We start from the raw sequence: 15,928 nt of genomic DNA, 5'->3' as shown, positions 1-15,928 counted from the left end.
TAGAGACTGTGTCTCTCACTGTGGGTTGTAGTCTACTGTTTGATAAACACTAGTCTTTCGGGTCTGAGTAACTCTCGTCTCCTTCCTGCTTTAGCTTGCTGTTGAAAAACTCCAAGCTAGTTCCAGAATTAATTCTCTGTGGAACTAGATCATCTACCCACAAAACACCTACCCAAATTCCTGTCAGAGACAAGGGAAGCTGAGAACCTCCAACCTGTCTGATTCTTTGGGAGCAAAGCTGAAGCATGAGGGAAGGATTGAGGACTTGCCTGCAGTCACATTAGCTTGGAGAGAATAGGCATCAGGGCCTTTGAGCTCACTGCACTTGCTTTGGTGACCTTTCCCATCTATGTGGGTAATGCTGGCCTCGGGCTCCTCTTTCTCCCTTCTCTGCAGTAGCCAGTTGGTGCAGTAGGAATGTTCCTGAGGGCCCCTCCTTCTGGGAGAGCCAGAGGCACAGTGCCAGCACAGGGGGTGGGGCGTAGAACCCAGTATCCCCCGTACTTCCCCAGGGTTATTTTGTGCTCTCCAGTTCGCGCACAGTGCTCGGGCTTTTTAGAAAGGTGACTGGGTGCCAGGGGCTTATTAAGCTAGGAAAAAGTGTGGAAGGAGGCGTAAGTTAGAGCAAACTATCAAGAATATATAAAGTAGGCTAAAGTTAGTGTATCCCTCACTGGTAGTGCCTCAGAAAGGCCCACAGGTACCTGGCAAGTTTGGTGCTTGCCAGGCGGCTATGTGGTGCCTGCAACTAACCTGCCTCTGTCAGTGAGTAGGCACATGTTCCTGGTCCACATCCCCAGGAAGCTAGAAGACTCTTGGGGACCTTCCTGGGGAAGAGTTTTTAACTGTAACATCCCAGGAAACCTATTGTGGTCTTTGGCCACCTCAGGGCATTTCTTTCCAACCTAATTCAAACTAAAATGGTCCTTGGAGATAAGAATTTAAATAGGCCCTCTAGGAACACTCGGAATTCTCCAGTTGGGCAAATAAGAGAGATGGAGAGATCTTAAAACTACCCTAATGGACTCTGGGCTTCCCCTCTCTAGAAGCTGACCTGGACTAGGAGGAGACCACCCTGCCATGGAGATGACCAGCCTTGAAGTGTTTCTGGTTCATGTTGCCCTCTTAAGACCCCCAAGAGCTCTTAGCAGAGAACATTTTGGCCTGTTTACATGGCCAGTCTGCATTCAGAAGCCCCCGTCTCTCAGCCAGTGTGGGCCAGGGACGTCCCTGAGGAGGGCCAGTGTGGCGGGGGGGGGGGGGCGGGGGGGCTCCCAATAGCACTGGAGGGGACTGGACCAGGAGGGACACGTGAGACACTCTAACAGAGGGCAAGGTAGGGTGACAAGTGCTAGGTTCTAGGGCAGTTCAGATCTTCCATGGGGTCATCTAGCAGAAAGACCAGTGAACTACCTTGAGGTTAGTCCTGGGTGCATCCCAGTGCCTACAGACAGTTTAGGGGGACAACAATGACGACGAGAGTGGTGGTGAGTGTCTTGCGTGGCTGTGTCCTCTCAGCACTTTACAGGCCCCTGAGCACTTTACGTGTATTTCCCTTTCATCTCTCTGGGAGTCGTGGCTTAATAATAATAATTAGAGTACTCTGAGCATCTGTGCTTTGCAAAACACAGCATTAAGCAGACATCTGGTGGGGAGGTGGAGCCCTCCGATGGAGGGGAAGAACGTGGTGGAATGTAAAGATCAGGGATATTATGAGTCACCTAATTGATACCTAACGTTGTTCTGGCTCTTGGAGATCACAGCGGCCTTTCCTTCATGCCTGCCAAGGCACGAAACTCAGTGACCTCCCCCGAGTCTCACAGACCCCAGAGGCCAGTCTGTGTCAAACTCCTAAGACTTTATCTTCTCAATGGAGCCGTCCTGGATTGGAGGAGTACTTGTTCCTCTCTGACCATGAGCTGAGTTTTAACCACTTCATTTTCTTTTCCATGGACCTAGCAGTTTGATCACTGTTAAAAGCCAAAATGTACACTGGCTTTTTTCCATGTGATCAGGGAACCCATGGACAGATCAGAATCTGAACAAGTCATTCTCCAGGAGACAAGGCCATCAGGAAAGCAATCAGCAGAGCAGAAGATCCTGGGTACCTTCAGTACCTCCTTCCCAACCCCACTCTGTCCATATATAACACTTCTCTGTCTTGGTCAAACAGGTGACCTTGGAGAAGGTGCTTGGAATAACCGTGTCTGGAGGCAGAGGACTTGCTTGTGACCCCCGATCGGGCTTAGTTGCCTACCCAGCTGGGTAAGTGCCTTGGAAGAGGTTTTTTTTTTTATTGCTCGGGTATTTATAGCTATGCTAAACCAGTTGGGGTGGGCAGATACCTCCAAGTTAAGATTTGGTGCCATTTTTATAAAGGAGATACACAGGGCCAGGTAAAGACTCTTCGTTGATGGTTGTTGACTCTTTGTTGCCATCCTTCCTGCGTTTTGGCCACCCACAGCTCCCAGCACCATCTTCAATGTCTTTAATATCTACCTTTTAGTCATTTTTAAAAACAGATTTATTGAGCTGTAATTCACATATCACAAAATTCGCCCATTTAATACGTACAGTTCAGTGGTTTTTAATATATCCAGAGTTGTGCAGCCATTACTGTAGTCAATTTTAGAACATTTTCATCACCGCTAAAAAAACTGCATACCCATCAACACTCTCTATTTCCCCCCAAGACCCCCAGCCTTGGGCAGCCATTAATCTACTTTCTGTCACTATCGATTTGCCTATTCTGGACATTTTATATAAATGGAATCATATTTTTTTGTGAGTAGCTTGTCACTTAGCATAGTGTCTTCAAGGTTCAATATATGTCGTACTGGGTATCAGTACTTCATTATTTTTTATGGCCGAGTAACCTTCCATTATGTCAATACACAACATTTTAGCTATCATTGGCTGGTGGCCATTTGGGTTGTTTCCACTTTGGGGAATTATTATTATTATGAATAATACTGCTCTGAACATTTGTCTGCTCTGGTCACTTGGAGAGGTGTCACTGAGGTGGGAGACAGGTAGGAGTCTGGGGCTGGTGTTCTTCTTTCCCTTGCTCCTTTTCACTCCTCTGCTCCTACAGATGAGAAACCCACAACTGTAGCTGCTTTAAGCTTCTGCTGAAGTGTTTCTTTTGGAGGCTTGGGGCCTCTCCTGCTTTTGCTTCTCTCTGTCATCCTTTCTTCCGTGCCGCTGGGCACAGGAACGTGAAAATGGGCAGGCCGCTGCTCTGCCTCTTTCCCCACCATCAACTGGGGAATGCCAAGTTCCCCAGTGTGATTTCCACAGCAACTCTTGTAGTTTTTTGTATCGGTTATGTGATTTTTTTTTTTTTTCAGTTTTATTACCCTGTCGAAAAAAGCTGCCTTTATGAAGAATTTTTCTGTGTCGGGCACTTTGTTAAGCACTTTACAGGAGTTATTTTATTTAATACTCAGAGCAACCCTGTGAGGCCAAGCTGGTACTGTTATCATCCCATGTTTTAGGGAAGGAAACTAAGATTCAAAGAGGTTAACCAGGAGTTCCCACTGTGGCACAGAGGAAACGAATCTGACTAGTATCCATGAGGATTTGGGTTCCATCCCTGGCCTCGCTTGTTGCATCCGGGATCTAGTGTTGCCTTGAGCTGTGGTGTAGGTTGCAGATGTGGCTTGGGTCCCGCATTGCTGTGGCTGTGGCATAGGCTGGCAACTGTAGCTCTGATTCGACACCTAGCCTGGGAGCCTCCATATGCCGTGGGTGTGGCCTTAAAAAAAAAAAAAAAATTAGCAGTTTGTCCCAGGTCACACAGCTAGTGTGTTTCTGTATTGAGATTCCGACCCAAGGAGTCTGAGTGCAGAGCTCTTACTCATAAAAATGGCACGAGGTGGGGAAGACCAGACTTTCTACTTATTTTTAAAAGCTGCTTTCCCCCTAAGCTCTTAACCTGCCTTTTGAAGGAGAAGAGGCCAATTTACAGGCAGCTCAGCCTAGGTCAGGGAGAGTTCTGCCCCCGGGATCTGGGCTCTGTCCCTTCTACGTGGCCCTTTGGCATTTGATGTCCGTGGTGGGGAACTGTGGGAGCAGCACAGACTTCCTCTGGCAGAGGCTGAGCTGGCCTCCTTTTCCCCTTCCAGAAGGAGGTTGATGAGCCGTCTCTGTTGCTGGCTACCCTGTGCAGTCTGCCTCTGGGGAATTCCACTCGTGCCTGCCTTGGCCTGGGAAAGCCAGGTTCCTTCTTGTTGGAGGTGGGGCTGGGGCTGGATGTGGGGCGAGCAGGAAAGGCCTGCTGCTCCTTGCTGCCTGAGCCCTGAGGGGCACAGAGCCCTTCGCTCCAACCCAGGCCTAGTGCCTTTAAGGAAGGGTGTGTGCTTCTGTTTATGGGCAGGTCCCAGCCTGGCATGTGTACCTGGGAGTCACTGTCCTTCCAGGTGGTGTGTGGAAGCTTCCCTGTTGTCACCTTTAGTAGGTTTCTTGCGTGTTTGGCTTGGGCCAGCCCTGGGCAGTGCCCTGATCTACCCCCTGACCTTTTCATTTTCTAGAACTTTGAGTGCTCTCCTTGTAAATGGCCTTTTTCTGAGTGTTTCAGTTTTGCCCTGTGCTCCAGCTCCCTGATGTGTGCCGCTGAGTATCTGGGGGCCACCAAAGCCTGTGTGAGTCAGGCAGGCTCTTTCCCTCCCCCCTTCCTTCTCTTCCTATCTGGTGATCCTAACCCTACCTCCATCCCCCACTCTCTAGTTCCTACTGCGCTTGTTGCTCTAGGAGCAGCTCAGGTATCCTAGAAACAAGAAGAGAAACAAAGCTCAGAAAATTCTCCCAGAGGCCTAGAGGCAAATATCAAACCAAAACAAAGTTTTCTGAAAGGAAATGAAACAGCTCAGGGAGGGTTGGGTGGAGGGGACGTATGTCAGGCAGAGGTGGGTTAAAGTCTCTGGGTGGAGACCCCTCAAGTTTCAGTGGCCCCTGGGTCTCTTCTGGGGAGCACTCCCTTTGCTCTTATCTTTCCCACAGGAAGCCCACACTTCACCTGTCACATTTTAAGCCCCCCTGCCCTAGGAGGCCAAGCCAGTCCCCAGATAGCTTCTTTGAGCCTCTCAGTCTAGTTGAACACCCCATAATTGACTCGGGCCCCTTCCCTTGCTGGCTTGGTAGAGGGTTCGGGGCCTTCAGAGCCCAGCACAGCCCCTGTTGCCGCTGTAGAATCAGTGCACAGGATGGGTTTCTCCTGACCCTTGATGCCAGAGTGCAGGGCCTCATGCAGGGCAGCTACTAGAGTGGGAGGTGTCCTGGAAAAGTGTCTGGCCTTACTCAGCAGCCAAGGGGAGACTCTTGGTTGGTTTAAGTACGGAGGAGGAGGGAAAACCTAGTTCTCCTGAGAAGGCCCTCCATTTACTCAGCGTGTATGGGAATTTATGCTGAGAGCCCCAGCTCCAAAGCTTTGAACTATGTGTGAAGCCACAGACTCCCCCTGGACTGTCTGTGTTCCAGTGACATCTGAGCTGAAGGAGCACACAGCTACCTTCTTCCTCTCTGTGGCAAACACTGTGCAGGGGTTGCCAGGGAGTATGTAGAGTTGTGGAGAGACTGGCAGGCCTAAGGAAAGAGGATGTGTGGACTTGGTGCCCTGATGGCTGTGAATCATATATGAGGTCACTCACAAAGTGCTTGTTCATCAGTAGTCATTCATTTGTTTGGCCGATTCTTGTTGAAAACCTGCTCTGGGCCAAGCACTGTTCCAGCCACAGGATATATAGCAGTAAGACCGTGTCAGTGCTTTTGTGGGGTTTAAGATCAAGGAAGGTAAACAGACACTAAGCATATAAACAAACAAATGAGCAAGATAGTATCAGAGAGCGGTAAGTGTTGCAAAGAAAGTAAAAAGGAGAGCGAGTAGGTCCCTGAGAGTGGGTAGGGGTGGGACTACTTTAAGACCTGTGGTCAGGGCTCCGTGGGAGGTAACATTTGAGCTGCTATCTGAATGGCAAAGAGGAATCTATGGAAAAGTGTCTGGCCATGTGTGTGAAGATCCATGCTTCCAGATGTTGGAGACCTCAATTGCAAAGGTCCCAAAGAAAGAAGGACCCAGTTCACTTGTTTGACAGCAGCCATGGTGGCCAGTGGGTGTGAGGAAGGGGACTCAGTCCCTGCCTTTGGGACTTGGCTTATAAGTCTTGCAGCTCACAGAGAGCCCCCCTCTTGTCCCGGAAGGGGATGCGTTTAGAATCCCCTGGGCAGAGAGAGGCGTACTGGTAGCTCTACACCATGACCATATTATTCACTGGGTTTTTACCACCAAGTCTTTTCTCACACCTGTGGGGGGAGTGGTCTCATAAAACATCGGAGAAACAGAGATGCCAGTGGGTCTCATGGGCTGGCCTCAGAAGGTTACTTATTTGGAAGGCATTAGATTCTGGGTACCTAAAGAGGACCACAACCAAGGATGCCCTAGGAAACACCCTAGACTCTTTTTATCTCTTAGAAGAATTAAAGCTATAAGACTTCCCCTTTGGGAGTGAATGTGAAGGGATGGTTTGTAATTCCGTACCAGGGTGAGGACCCTAATGAGTCACTAGTGTCCAGCAAGTCCTGTGTGGGAACCATAGTTGGTGTGCCTGCAGCAACTGCTGACCCCCCTGATTGCTCTTTCCTTGCGATTGGTGCCCCAGAGAACCCTTCGAGAAGATGGCCAGGAGCACCATGCTGGTCGCTTTGCATATGACTTTTTTAGTTTGCACAACAATTCTACGGCATAGGTTTTTTTTTTGTTTTTTGTTTTGGCATAGGTATTTTTATTTCTGTTTTCCACATGAGGAAACTGAGGTTCAGAGAAGTTAAAGGATATGCCCAAATCACAAAGTTAGCAGACAGGTCTGCCTGACCCCAGTTTTCTTTTTCTTTCCATCATCACACTGCCTTTGCGCATCAGTGAGTCCTGAAGGTCTAGGTTGGGAAGCTCCCCTGAGGCCTGCTACTCAGGCGGTTCCTTGTGAGTCAGGGCTTTGAGATCTGGTAGCTAGTGACTTAAAGATTTATTCACGAATACTTATTTAGTGCCCATTTTCTAATAAGCAAAATAAACAAATACCATTGACACAGAGCTGGCAGTCTCGTGATGAAGATAGATCCTCTTGCCTCCCCACAAAGTAAATTATATGGACTATTACAAACTGATACATGCTTTGGAAAAAGTATAAGCCATAAGCAGTGAAAGGGACTAGGGAGTGTAGGGATGTGGGGTTATACTGTTAAATGGGACTCTAGGGAGACTTGAAGGACTTTGGTGTGCCTCTGTCGGTCACCTGATTTTACTTGGTCTGAAAGAAGAAATTCCCAGGTGCAGGGTCGCTGCTCAGACCTTCTGTGTCCTGCTCCTGCTCCCTATGTGTGCTTCTGCATTCATTGCTCCTCCCAGGTTTCATTTGTTCCTGCTCTCTGAGAGATGGAGGGTTGTAGGAGGTGGATCCAGTGGGAATGCTGGGCTCTTGATAATGGCAGCAGGCCTGCACCTGTCCAGGGAAGGGGGTTGTTGAGGGCTTTGCCCTTCCTGGTTCAGAGAAGTCCCTGGGCAGTGAGCCCAGCACCTCGGTATGGTTGCTCAACCACGTGGCTCTCAGGCCAAGGCCCCAAGGGGCTGAGGCTTGGCTATCTCTATACAAGAGGGAGCAGTCTCCCTGCACCTGCACCCTGGGGTTCCAAGTTACAGGACTCAGCTGGTTGGGCCAGCTCCACCCTTGTCCTGTGGAGGATTGCAGCCAATACTGCTGCAAGGGCACGTCCAGATGCCTGCCCACTGTGCTGGCTGGGGTCAAGGGAGGTGGAGGCCAAAGGCCAGAGATTGATGCAGACTGCACCCTACCAGACTGAGGAACTTGCACAAAGTTCAGAGGAGACTGAGGGGCTCCCACATCAGTGTTTTTGAGGTCTCTTCTCTGGGGATGATGTCAACTATGTGGGTACAGGTGGACCTTGGATGTCTTTGCCAAGTTCTGCCTTCACTTTGCCATCTGCATTATTATGCTTACAAATGGAGCTGTGACCATGGCTTGGTCTATTCCTTCCTCTTTCTCTATGTTAGAGAAGGTTTACAAATTTGAATAATTAGTAGTAAAAATTTCAGCTTAAGTTCTTATCTCTGTATGTTTCCCTCCTTTGCTTAACTCCTCCAGGCTACACATGAGAATTTTTCAGGCTATATTGGGACGGGGGATGGGATGGGGAGGAGGCTGTTAGAAAGGGAGAGGTTGCCTTATAGTCATCTTTCTGTCTACATTGTCTTTTCACACACACACACACACTTATGCACACACATGCCACCCTTCTTCCTTCTTACACTATGGAGTCAAATTTAGGGGAAGCAGGAAACAGAAGCAGGAAACCAGCAAGACTCAGAACTTATGTGCAGTGACTTGGAAAGTGTTTTAATGCATCTAATGCCCTGCCCTTGAGAGGTCATCATGCTGCTTTGGGTTTAAGGGAAAACTCAAAAGCCTATACCATGGAGCCGTCGTTTCCTCCTTTTTCTAGATTGGGAATGTGACTCTCTGGAATCTGCATTGAGGGGGTTCAAGTCAGATCAGCTCTCAGATGAAGCCCTTTGCCATGGTTTATCTGGGGCTGATCTGAAAGTGAGGTATCTGCTCAGACTGAAAGCCATCGCCAGAGAGATGTGCCTGCAGAGGGCCTCCCTAGCCAGTCAGCACAAGTAGCGAGAAAACATCAGTTCTCTGAAACACTTGCTGGACTTTTCATGATGGTGGCAGGCCCAGGAGTTATCTTGCTCATACACTGAATAAAGTATTAAAATATAAGTATTTAGGGAATTCCCTGGTGGCTCAGTGTGTTAAGGATCTGGCCTTGTCACTGCTATGGCTTGGGTCACTGCTGAGGCTTGGGTTTGATCCCTGGCCCAGATGCAGGTGTGACCAAATAAAGAAATAAATAATCTAAACACTAGATGTATAAACTTTGAGCTATAACTGTTGTAATTTTCATGTGCCAGAATTTCTGTGGCCTGAGTCCTTTTTCCCTCCAAGTGCTTCAGTCTTATCTCCTTCTTCGCAGAGGCCCCTGCCCTGGCGCCCTGTGCATTAGGTTCGTGTGCTTTCTGTGTGTAAGTCAGTCCTCTTTAACTTCAGTTTTCTCTTCTCTGTCCTACTCACTCCACTCGGCTTTCCTTAGCACACAGCTTCCGGAATCCTGACTGTGTTTTGCTTTCACCAAGAGGCCTGCAACAAGGCCTCTGAACGCATATCCCATCCTCAGGTGGGGATCATTGTGCCAGTGTCATCAGCCTATCGTCACCGGCCTAATCTCATGGATTAGCTGAGACCAGACCTCTAAGGTGCTTAGCAGGGCGCTGCCATGTAGAGAGTGCTTGATAACTGTAACTCTTACTGTTTGGCCCACTGCGTGAAGAGCAGTAGACCAGTTACCGAAGGCAGTGGACACCTTCATGTTTAGAGTTCATTAAAACTCTCGAGTGGTGCTTTTGCCTTAGCCAGGAGATGTCACTTTCATTCTCTTTCTGTGCTCCAGTACTGCCGTCCTAGACACTTGAGGTGGTTTCTCCCAGCACTTCCCCCATCCCTTCCCTGCTGCCTTCCAAGCTTATCATCTCCTAAGTGGATGATGATGTAGATGTTTTCTTTTCCCAAGCTTAACCCAGCTCTCCTTCCTTGGCTCCCATCCCAGAACAAAAAATAAAACCTCCTTTAGAGTTGTTACCATGGCTCAGATCCTAACAGAACTCACCTCCACTTTTCCAAAGGAAAAACCTGACAGTCCCAGAGCACCTTGTGCCTCACTGCCAGGAGTCCCTTTGGGCCTCCTGTCCATGATCCAGGAGGAGTCATAGCAAGATTTGCCATTTATACCATTTATCTGGCCCCCACTGTGTGTCTGAAAATCGTTTAATCTTCAGCCCTAAGAGCTTGATCCTAGAGGCTCCATTTTTACAGATAAGATTGGCGTGGGACTTACCCAGGGTCCCAAAGCCATACACGGCAGAGCAAGGATTCAAACCCTGGTCTCTGACCCCCAAGACTCACAGTGTCCCCACTACCCCACACCACCTCTGAGGATCTGGAGGTCCTTGCACCTCCTTCCATAGAAGACAGGTGGGATGTGCAGTAGGGAGGAGAAGGGCTGGGCCTACTCATACCCCAGCGGACCAAGCTAGTGGACCAGAGGAGGCATTCCGGCATTCATCCATTCAGTAAATGGTTTTTGAATGACTGTGGTGGGTCAGACTCCTCTGGGCACAGGAGACAAAGCAGTGAGCAAAACCAGACACAGTTCCCAACCTCATGGAAAGTGCAGTCTAGTGGGGTAGGCATTCATTAATAAATATAAAATTGTAGTTGTGATCAGTGTCACAGAAGGTTAATACAGCTGTGTTGTGAGAGCATATACTGAGGCCATCTGACCTGAGACCTGAAGGAGGCCTAAGTGTTAACTAGTTGGAAAGGGAGGGAAGAATACTCCAGACAAAAGGGCTTGCAAAGGCCTGGAGTGGGAGGAGCATAGCAAGTTAGAGGGGGTGAAAGAATGTGGTTGGCCATGGTGCAGGGTGCAGCTGGAGGGTGGGCAGGGGCCACAGCACCCAAGGCCTTCCCTGGCATTTTTAAAGGGCTGGGTCTTAGAAGCTCCCCGGAGATGTTCAGCAGGAGGTGGCACAATCAGATCAGAGATGCTTGGGTTTGACGTAAAGAACGGTGGACGCTGGAAGACACGAATCTGGGCTCTGCTCTTTGTAGAAGCCTAGGTTTCTGAACATAGAGTTCTTCATCTCAAGATTTTGGAGGGTTGGACCAGGAGATCTTTAAAGTCACCTAGCACAGTGCATTTGATCTTCCCTTCCATCCTTCCTTCTGGCTCTAAGGTTCTATGAATCTTATGTGGTTCGGAGGAGTTAGGCTCCCTGTATCCTGGACTGCCCCTACCAGCAGCCCAGGCCGTGTATGTGTGTGAACTTGGGATAGGGAGGGAGAGGGGTGGGGCACAGCGTTTCCAAAGCCATCTGATAATTTGGTCATATTTTTAAAAACCCTCCTGACATGGCATTGTAGAAGGGAAGCAGAAGACTGCAAGTCTGTGTAAAGAGAGAGAAAGGAAAAAGGAATGAGAAGAGGGAAACCAAAAGATTAGGAGATAGAGGGAGAAGAAGAAAGAAAATGGTGAGGAGGGATTTAGGGGAGGGGGTTAGAGGAGCAGATGATGTGACTCAGGAATTCCAAGGTCCGCCTGGCAGTTCTGGGCATAGCTGGGGTACCTCTGAGGTCCTAGTATCCCCAGCGATTACCTGTGGCTTTTGCATACTGAAGTGGTTTATTGAGCCTGAGATGGTGAGTACTCACTAGCAGCTTGTACCTGCCTGTGTTTCCAGTTTCCAGCAAGCAGGGGTATCAGAATGTGGGGGCCGCTGTGGTTTCCCACTGAACAAGGCTGAGTCTGGGGGACATAGCCCTCTGATCATTCTCTCCCACCCCTTACCTGGTATAGCAGGCTCCATGCTCACTCCTGTCAGCTAGTTACAGTTCTAATGAAGCTCTGAGGCAGAAGGGCGACTGGCTGGGCTGCTGACAGCCAAGGTGCCTCAGGGAGAACAGTGCTGGCAATGGCTTCCTGCTCCTGGCCCCTGACTCCTACCCCTTGGCCTCCCCTCTGGAGCTGCCTCTGGAAAGTCAGTCTGATCCTGATCCCATCCAGCCTTGCCTTCTGGCTGGAGAGGATGCTCCCAGCTTTCTCTGCTTGTCTTCTGACGTCTGGAGGGTCCTTCTCAGGCTCCTTGGAGCTGGGGATTCTTGGGGCTGGCCTTCCCCAGGCCTCTCAGCCTCTCTGCCCCTCCCCCCAGTCTTACTGAGCCTCCTTGCAGTTCTGGCCCCCTGCCTCCCGCGCGCTCTATCCCCTGACTTGTGGGGTTGTGGGAAGTGGGGCAGAGGTTGGCTCTTGCCAAGTCACACACACACACACACACACACACACACACACGCACGCGCGCGCACACACACACGAGAGGCTTAACTCATCCTTGGAGCACAAATACTTGACACACACGTGGCTCCCTCCCGTGCCCTGGTTGTACACCTGTGGCCTGCTTTGCCCAAGTCAGTGAGTTCTTCCCTCCTGCACCCCTTCTGGGCTTTGTGCAAGGACCGTGGGAAGGCCTGTGTTCCTGCTGCCCTTGGTGGTGGAGATGGCACTGGTGCTCCGGGACCTGGTGGGGATAGGCTTCCAGGGAGCCCTTTCACCCTTGTGAGGCGGTAGAGAGGGGCCCCTGTGGGTGAAGAAAGGAAACAGGAAGACCGGGTTTCCAGGGGAAAGCAGTCAGTTGCCCTCAGTGGCAAGTGAGCCCTTCTGAGTTTGCTTGCCCAGTCTTCGGTGCTGGGTGCCCAGAATTCCCGGAGCAGGTGGGTGAGGTGGGGTGGAGGGCTGTGGTTTGGTGCTGACATCAGTGGTCTCACTCATCTCCCCAGGTGCGTAGTCGTGCTGTTCAATCCCCGGAAGCACAAACAGCACCACATCCTCAACAGTTCCAGGTAAGTGGTCTAGGCCTTCAGGGAGCATCTCTTGGGGGCCGTGAAAAGTCTGAGGTCTCCATGGCTCTGGGGACTGGAACCAGGTTGGGCTCCAGGGCCAGATAAGGAACCGGCCCATGTGCTACTGGTGTCTGCTGCCTTGCCTTTTGAGGGGACTCTCAGGGAACCGGGTTGAGGCCAGGCTGCCAGGGCTTCTGAGTTTGCCTCATTTCTTGCAGGAAAACCATCACCGCCCTTGCCTTCTCCCCGGATGGCAAGTACTTGGTCACTGGAGAGGTGAGTGAGGAAGGGGAGCCAGGCTGCTCTGAGGAGAGTGGGTGGCCTGGCCTCAGTGAAGAGCACCCATCCCAGGCCTGGTCAGAGCTGTTGCCACTCTGGCGTCCTGAACAGATGCCAAATCCCAGGGTTTGTTGTATCTTCAGACTTTGGTTCTGAAGCCTTGGTGGGCACCAGAGTCACTAAAGGGCTTGTTAAAGTGCACATTGCTGGGTCTGCCCCCAGAATTTGTATGTCTGTAGGTCTGGGAGGGGACCCCCACATTTGAATTTCTAACAAGCTCCCAGATGGTGCTGATTCTGCTAGTTTGGGAAGCACATGGTGCAAACCACTGCTTTAAAGATATTCCTTAGCCTCGAAGGCCCCCTGCTGGGCGCACAAGGGACACCACCGCTCCCATCTCAGTCACACAGGGAGGCAGTGGGGCAGACATAGATGTGGGTGGTGGTGATTCTCAACCCCGGCTGCCCCTCAGAATCACTCTAGGAGCTTTGAACAAAAACAGAGGTGCAGACCCTCACCTGGAAATACTGAACCAAATCTAGGGCTGTTTTCTCTCTGATAATCATTGCTGTCCTGAGATATTTCTCATGTTTCCTCTATCCCTTTGCCCTCTATAGCACTCTGCTTTTGGCCAAGGGGTTATCAGAGAGATTGTGTCTGGTGGCTGGAGAGGTGGGGGCCTCCACCCTGAAAGGCCTGGGGAGGCTGCGTGCCCTGGCCCTCACTCCAGTTCTTGCCTCCCTGCAGAGTGGGCACATGCCTGCCGTGCGGGTCTGGGACGTGGCTGAGCATAGCCAGGTGGCAGAGCTGCAGGAGCATAAGTATGGTGTGGCTTGTGTGGCCTTCTCCCCCAGCGCCAAGTACATAGTCTCTGTGGGCTACCAGCATGACATGATCGTCAACGTCTGGGCCTGGAAGGTGAGTGGGCTGGGGGCCTGGCCTGATAGCATCATAGGGGTCTGAGGGTCATTTGGGGAGCCAGAAAGCTGCCAACCTTAATTCCACTCAGCTGATTTCGGTCTCATTCTAGAAAATGTTCTGAAGCAGAAAAAAACCAACTGTTTAGCCAAGTGTGTTGGTGGAAAGAGGCTAGCCTTCGCCTCGGAGGCCCTCCAGAGGAAACGAATCTCTTCAGTCCTCTAAGAAGGGATTCTCCTCCCTCTTCTCTTTTTTTGACCATTAAATCCTGGAAAGAAACTATTTATTTATTTACTTATTTATTTTTGCTTTTTAGGGCGACACCAGCACCATATGGAGGTTCCCAGGCTAGGGGTCAAGTCAGAGCTACAGCTGCCAGTCTACAGCACAGCCACAGCAATGCCAGATCCAAGCTGCATCTGCAACCTATACCACAGCTCAAGGCAACGCTGTGAGCTTAACCCACTGAGTGAGGCCGGGGATCAAACTTGCATCCTCATGGATACTAGTCGGGTTTGCTACCACTGAGCCACAACGGAAACTCCCTGGAAAGAAACATTTTAAAATACAGATCCTGGAGTTCCCGTCGTGGCGCAGTGGTTAACGAATCTGACTAGGAACCATGAGGTTGCGGGTTCGATCCCTGCCCTTGCTCAGTGGGTTAACGATCCGGCGTTGCCGTGAGCTGTGGTGTAGGTTGCAGACGCGGCTTGGATCCCGAGGTGCTGTGGCTCTGGCGTAGGCCGGTGGCTACAGCTCCGATTCGACCCCTAGCCTGGGAACCTCCATATGCCGCTGGAGCAGCCCAAGAAATGGCAAAAAGACAAAAATAAAAAAATAAAAATAAATAAATAAATAAAATAAAATACAGATCCTATTTATCCCCCCTCCATTCTCTGAACCTCTTTCTTCTTCTGTGGAAATGTTAATTTGTGCTGGATATTAGATTCCAGTTATAAGTGATATCATATGGTATTTGTCTTTGTCTTTCTAACTCATTTCATTCAGTATGAGAGTCTCTAGTTCCACCCATGTGGCTGCAAATGGCATTATGTCGTTCTTTTTTATGGCCGAGTAGTATTCCATTGTGTATATATACCACATCTTCCTAATCAAATCATCTGTCGATGGACATTTGGGTTGTTTCCATGTCTTGGATATTGTGAATAGTGCTGCAATGAACATGCGGGTGCATGTGTCTTTTTCAAGGAAACTTTTGTCTGTATATATGCCCAAGAGTGGGATTGCGGGGTCATATGGAAGTTCTATGTATAGATTTCTAAAGTATCTCCAAACTGTTCTCCATAGTGGCTGTACCAGTTTACATTCCCACCAACAGTGCAGGAGGGTTCCCTTTTCTCCACAACCCCTCCAGCACTTGTTATTTGTGGACTTATTAATGATGGCCATTCTGACTGGTGTGAGGTGTGAACCTCTTTCTTCTTATCCCCAAGAAGCGGAATTTTGATTCTTCCTTTGACTTTCCCTCCAGAAAAACATCGTGGTGGCCTCCAATAAAGTGTCCAGTCGGGTCACAGCAGTTTCCTTCTCCGAGGACTGCAGCTACTTTGTCACTGCTGGCAACAGGCACATCAAATTCTGGTACCTTGATGACAGCAAGACCTCAAAGGTGAGGGGCTGAGGCTAGAAGTAGCCCCAGGGCCAGAGTCTGCTCACCCCATGGCAGGAAGCCCTGCTGCCCTGGGCCGCCTCAGCTTGCTCAGCAGTCAGTCAGAAGTTGCAGATGAGCCAGATGTTTTCTGGGCCGAGGATAGTTGCACAGGGCAAGGGGGCTGGCTGCGTCTCCTCCCTCCTTCTCCCCAGGGCCTGGATTCCTGGGAAGGCTCCAGGGTGGATGGGTGGGCAGCAGTGGTGTGTCTTCACAGGTGAACGCCACTGTGCCCCTGCTGGGCCGCTCGGGGCTGCTGGGGGAGCTCCGGAACAACCTGTTCACTGATGTGGCCTGTGGCCGAGGCAAGAAGGCAGATAGCACCTTCTGCATCACATCCTCGGGGCTGCTGTGCGAGTTCAGTGACCGGAGGCTTTTGGATAAGTGGGTGGAGCTGAGAGTAAGTACCTCTGTCCCAGTGGGGGCTGCCGTGTCCCAGCTCAGGGGAGGTCAGATGCCTGTGGTTCTGGACCAGGGGCTGGGCCCTACATGCAGGAAGGGACCCCAGGAGAGAGAAGCTTGAGGGAGCCAGAGC

General features: G+C 50.4%; 1 protein-coding gene across 6 annotated transcripts in view; it reads left to right on the top strand.

Annotated features, from left to right (window-relative positions):
* The window catches only part of MAPKBP1 (mitogen-activated protein kinase binding protein 1), a 54,544-nt gene that overhangs the window by 23,956 nt on the left and 14,660 nt on the right, over positions 1-15,928 (top strand). For 4 of the 6 annotated variants that reach the window (XM_084973097.1, XM_084973087.1, XM_084973090.1 and 1 more), the window contains exons 3-8: positions 2,174-2,265; positions 12,465-12,527; positions 12,746-12,803; positions 13,554-13,724; positions 15,217-15,354; positions 15,611-15,793. In XM_084973097.1, coding sequence (XP_084829223.1) covers positions 2,174-2,265; positions 12,465-12,527; positions 12,746-12,803; positions 13,554-13,724; positions 15,217-15,354; positions 15,611-15,793 — 705 coding nt within the window. Of the gene's footprint in view, positions 1-2,173; positions 2,266-12,464; positions 12,528-12,745; positions 12,804-13,553; positions 13,725-15,216; positions 15,355-15,610; positions 15,812-15,928 lie in introns of all 6 variants that reach the window. The other 2 variants (XM_084973091.1, XM_084973082.1) reach the window with 1 other exon arrangement.

The sequence above is a fragment of the Sus scrofa genome, chromosome 1, assembly GCF_054392235.1.
Source record: "Sus scrofa isolate SSC_HxYL_T2T_F1_AM1 chromosome 1, Sscrofa_HxYL_maternal_Yorkshire_Landrace_v2.0, whole genome shotgun sequence".
Classification (NCBI taxonomy): domain Eukaryota; kingdom Metazoa; phylum Chordata; class Mammalia; order Artiodactyla; family Suidae; genus Sus; species Sus scrofa.
The sequence above is the reverse complement of the archived record's forward strand: the minus strand, read 5'-3'. Positions and strand labels throughout refer to the sequence as shown.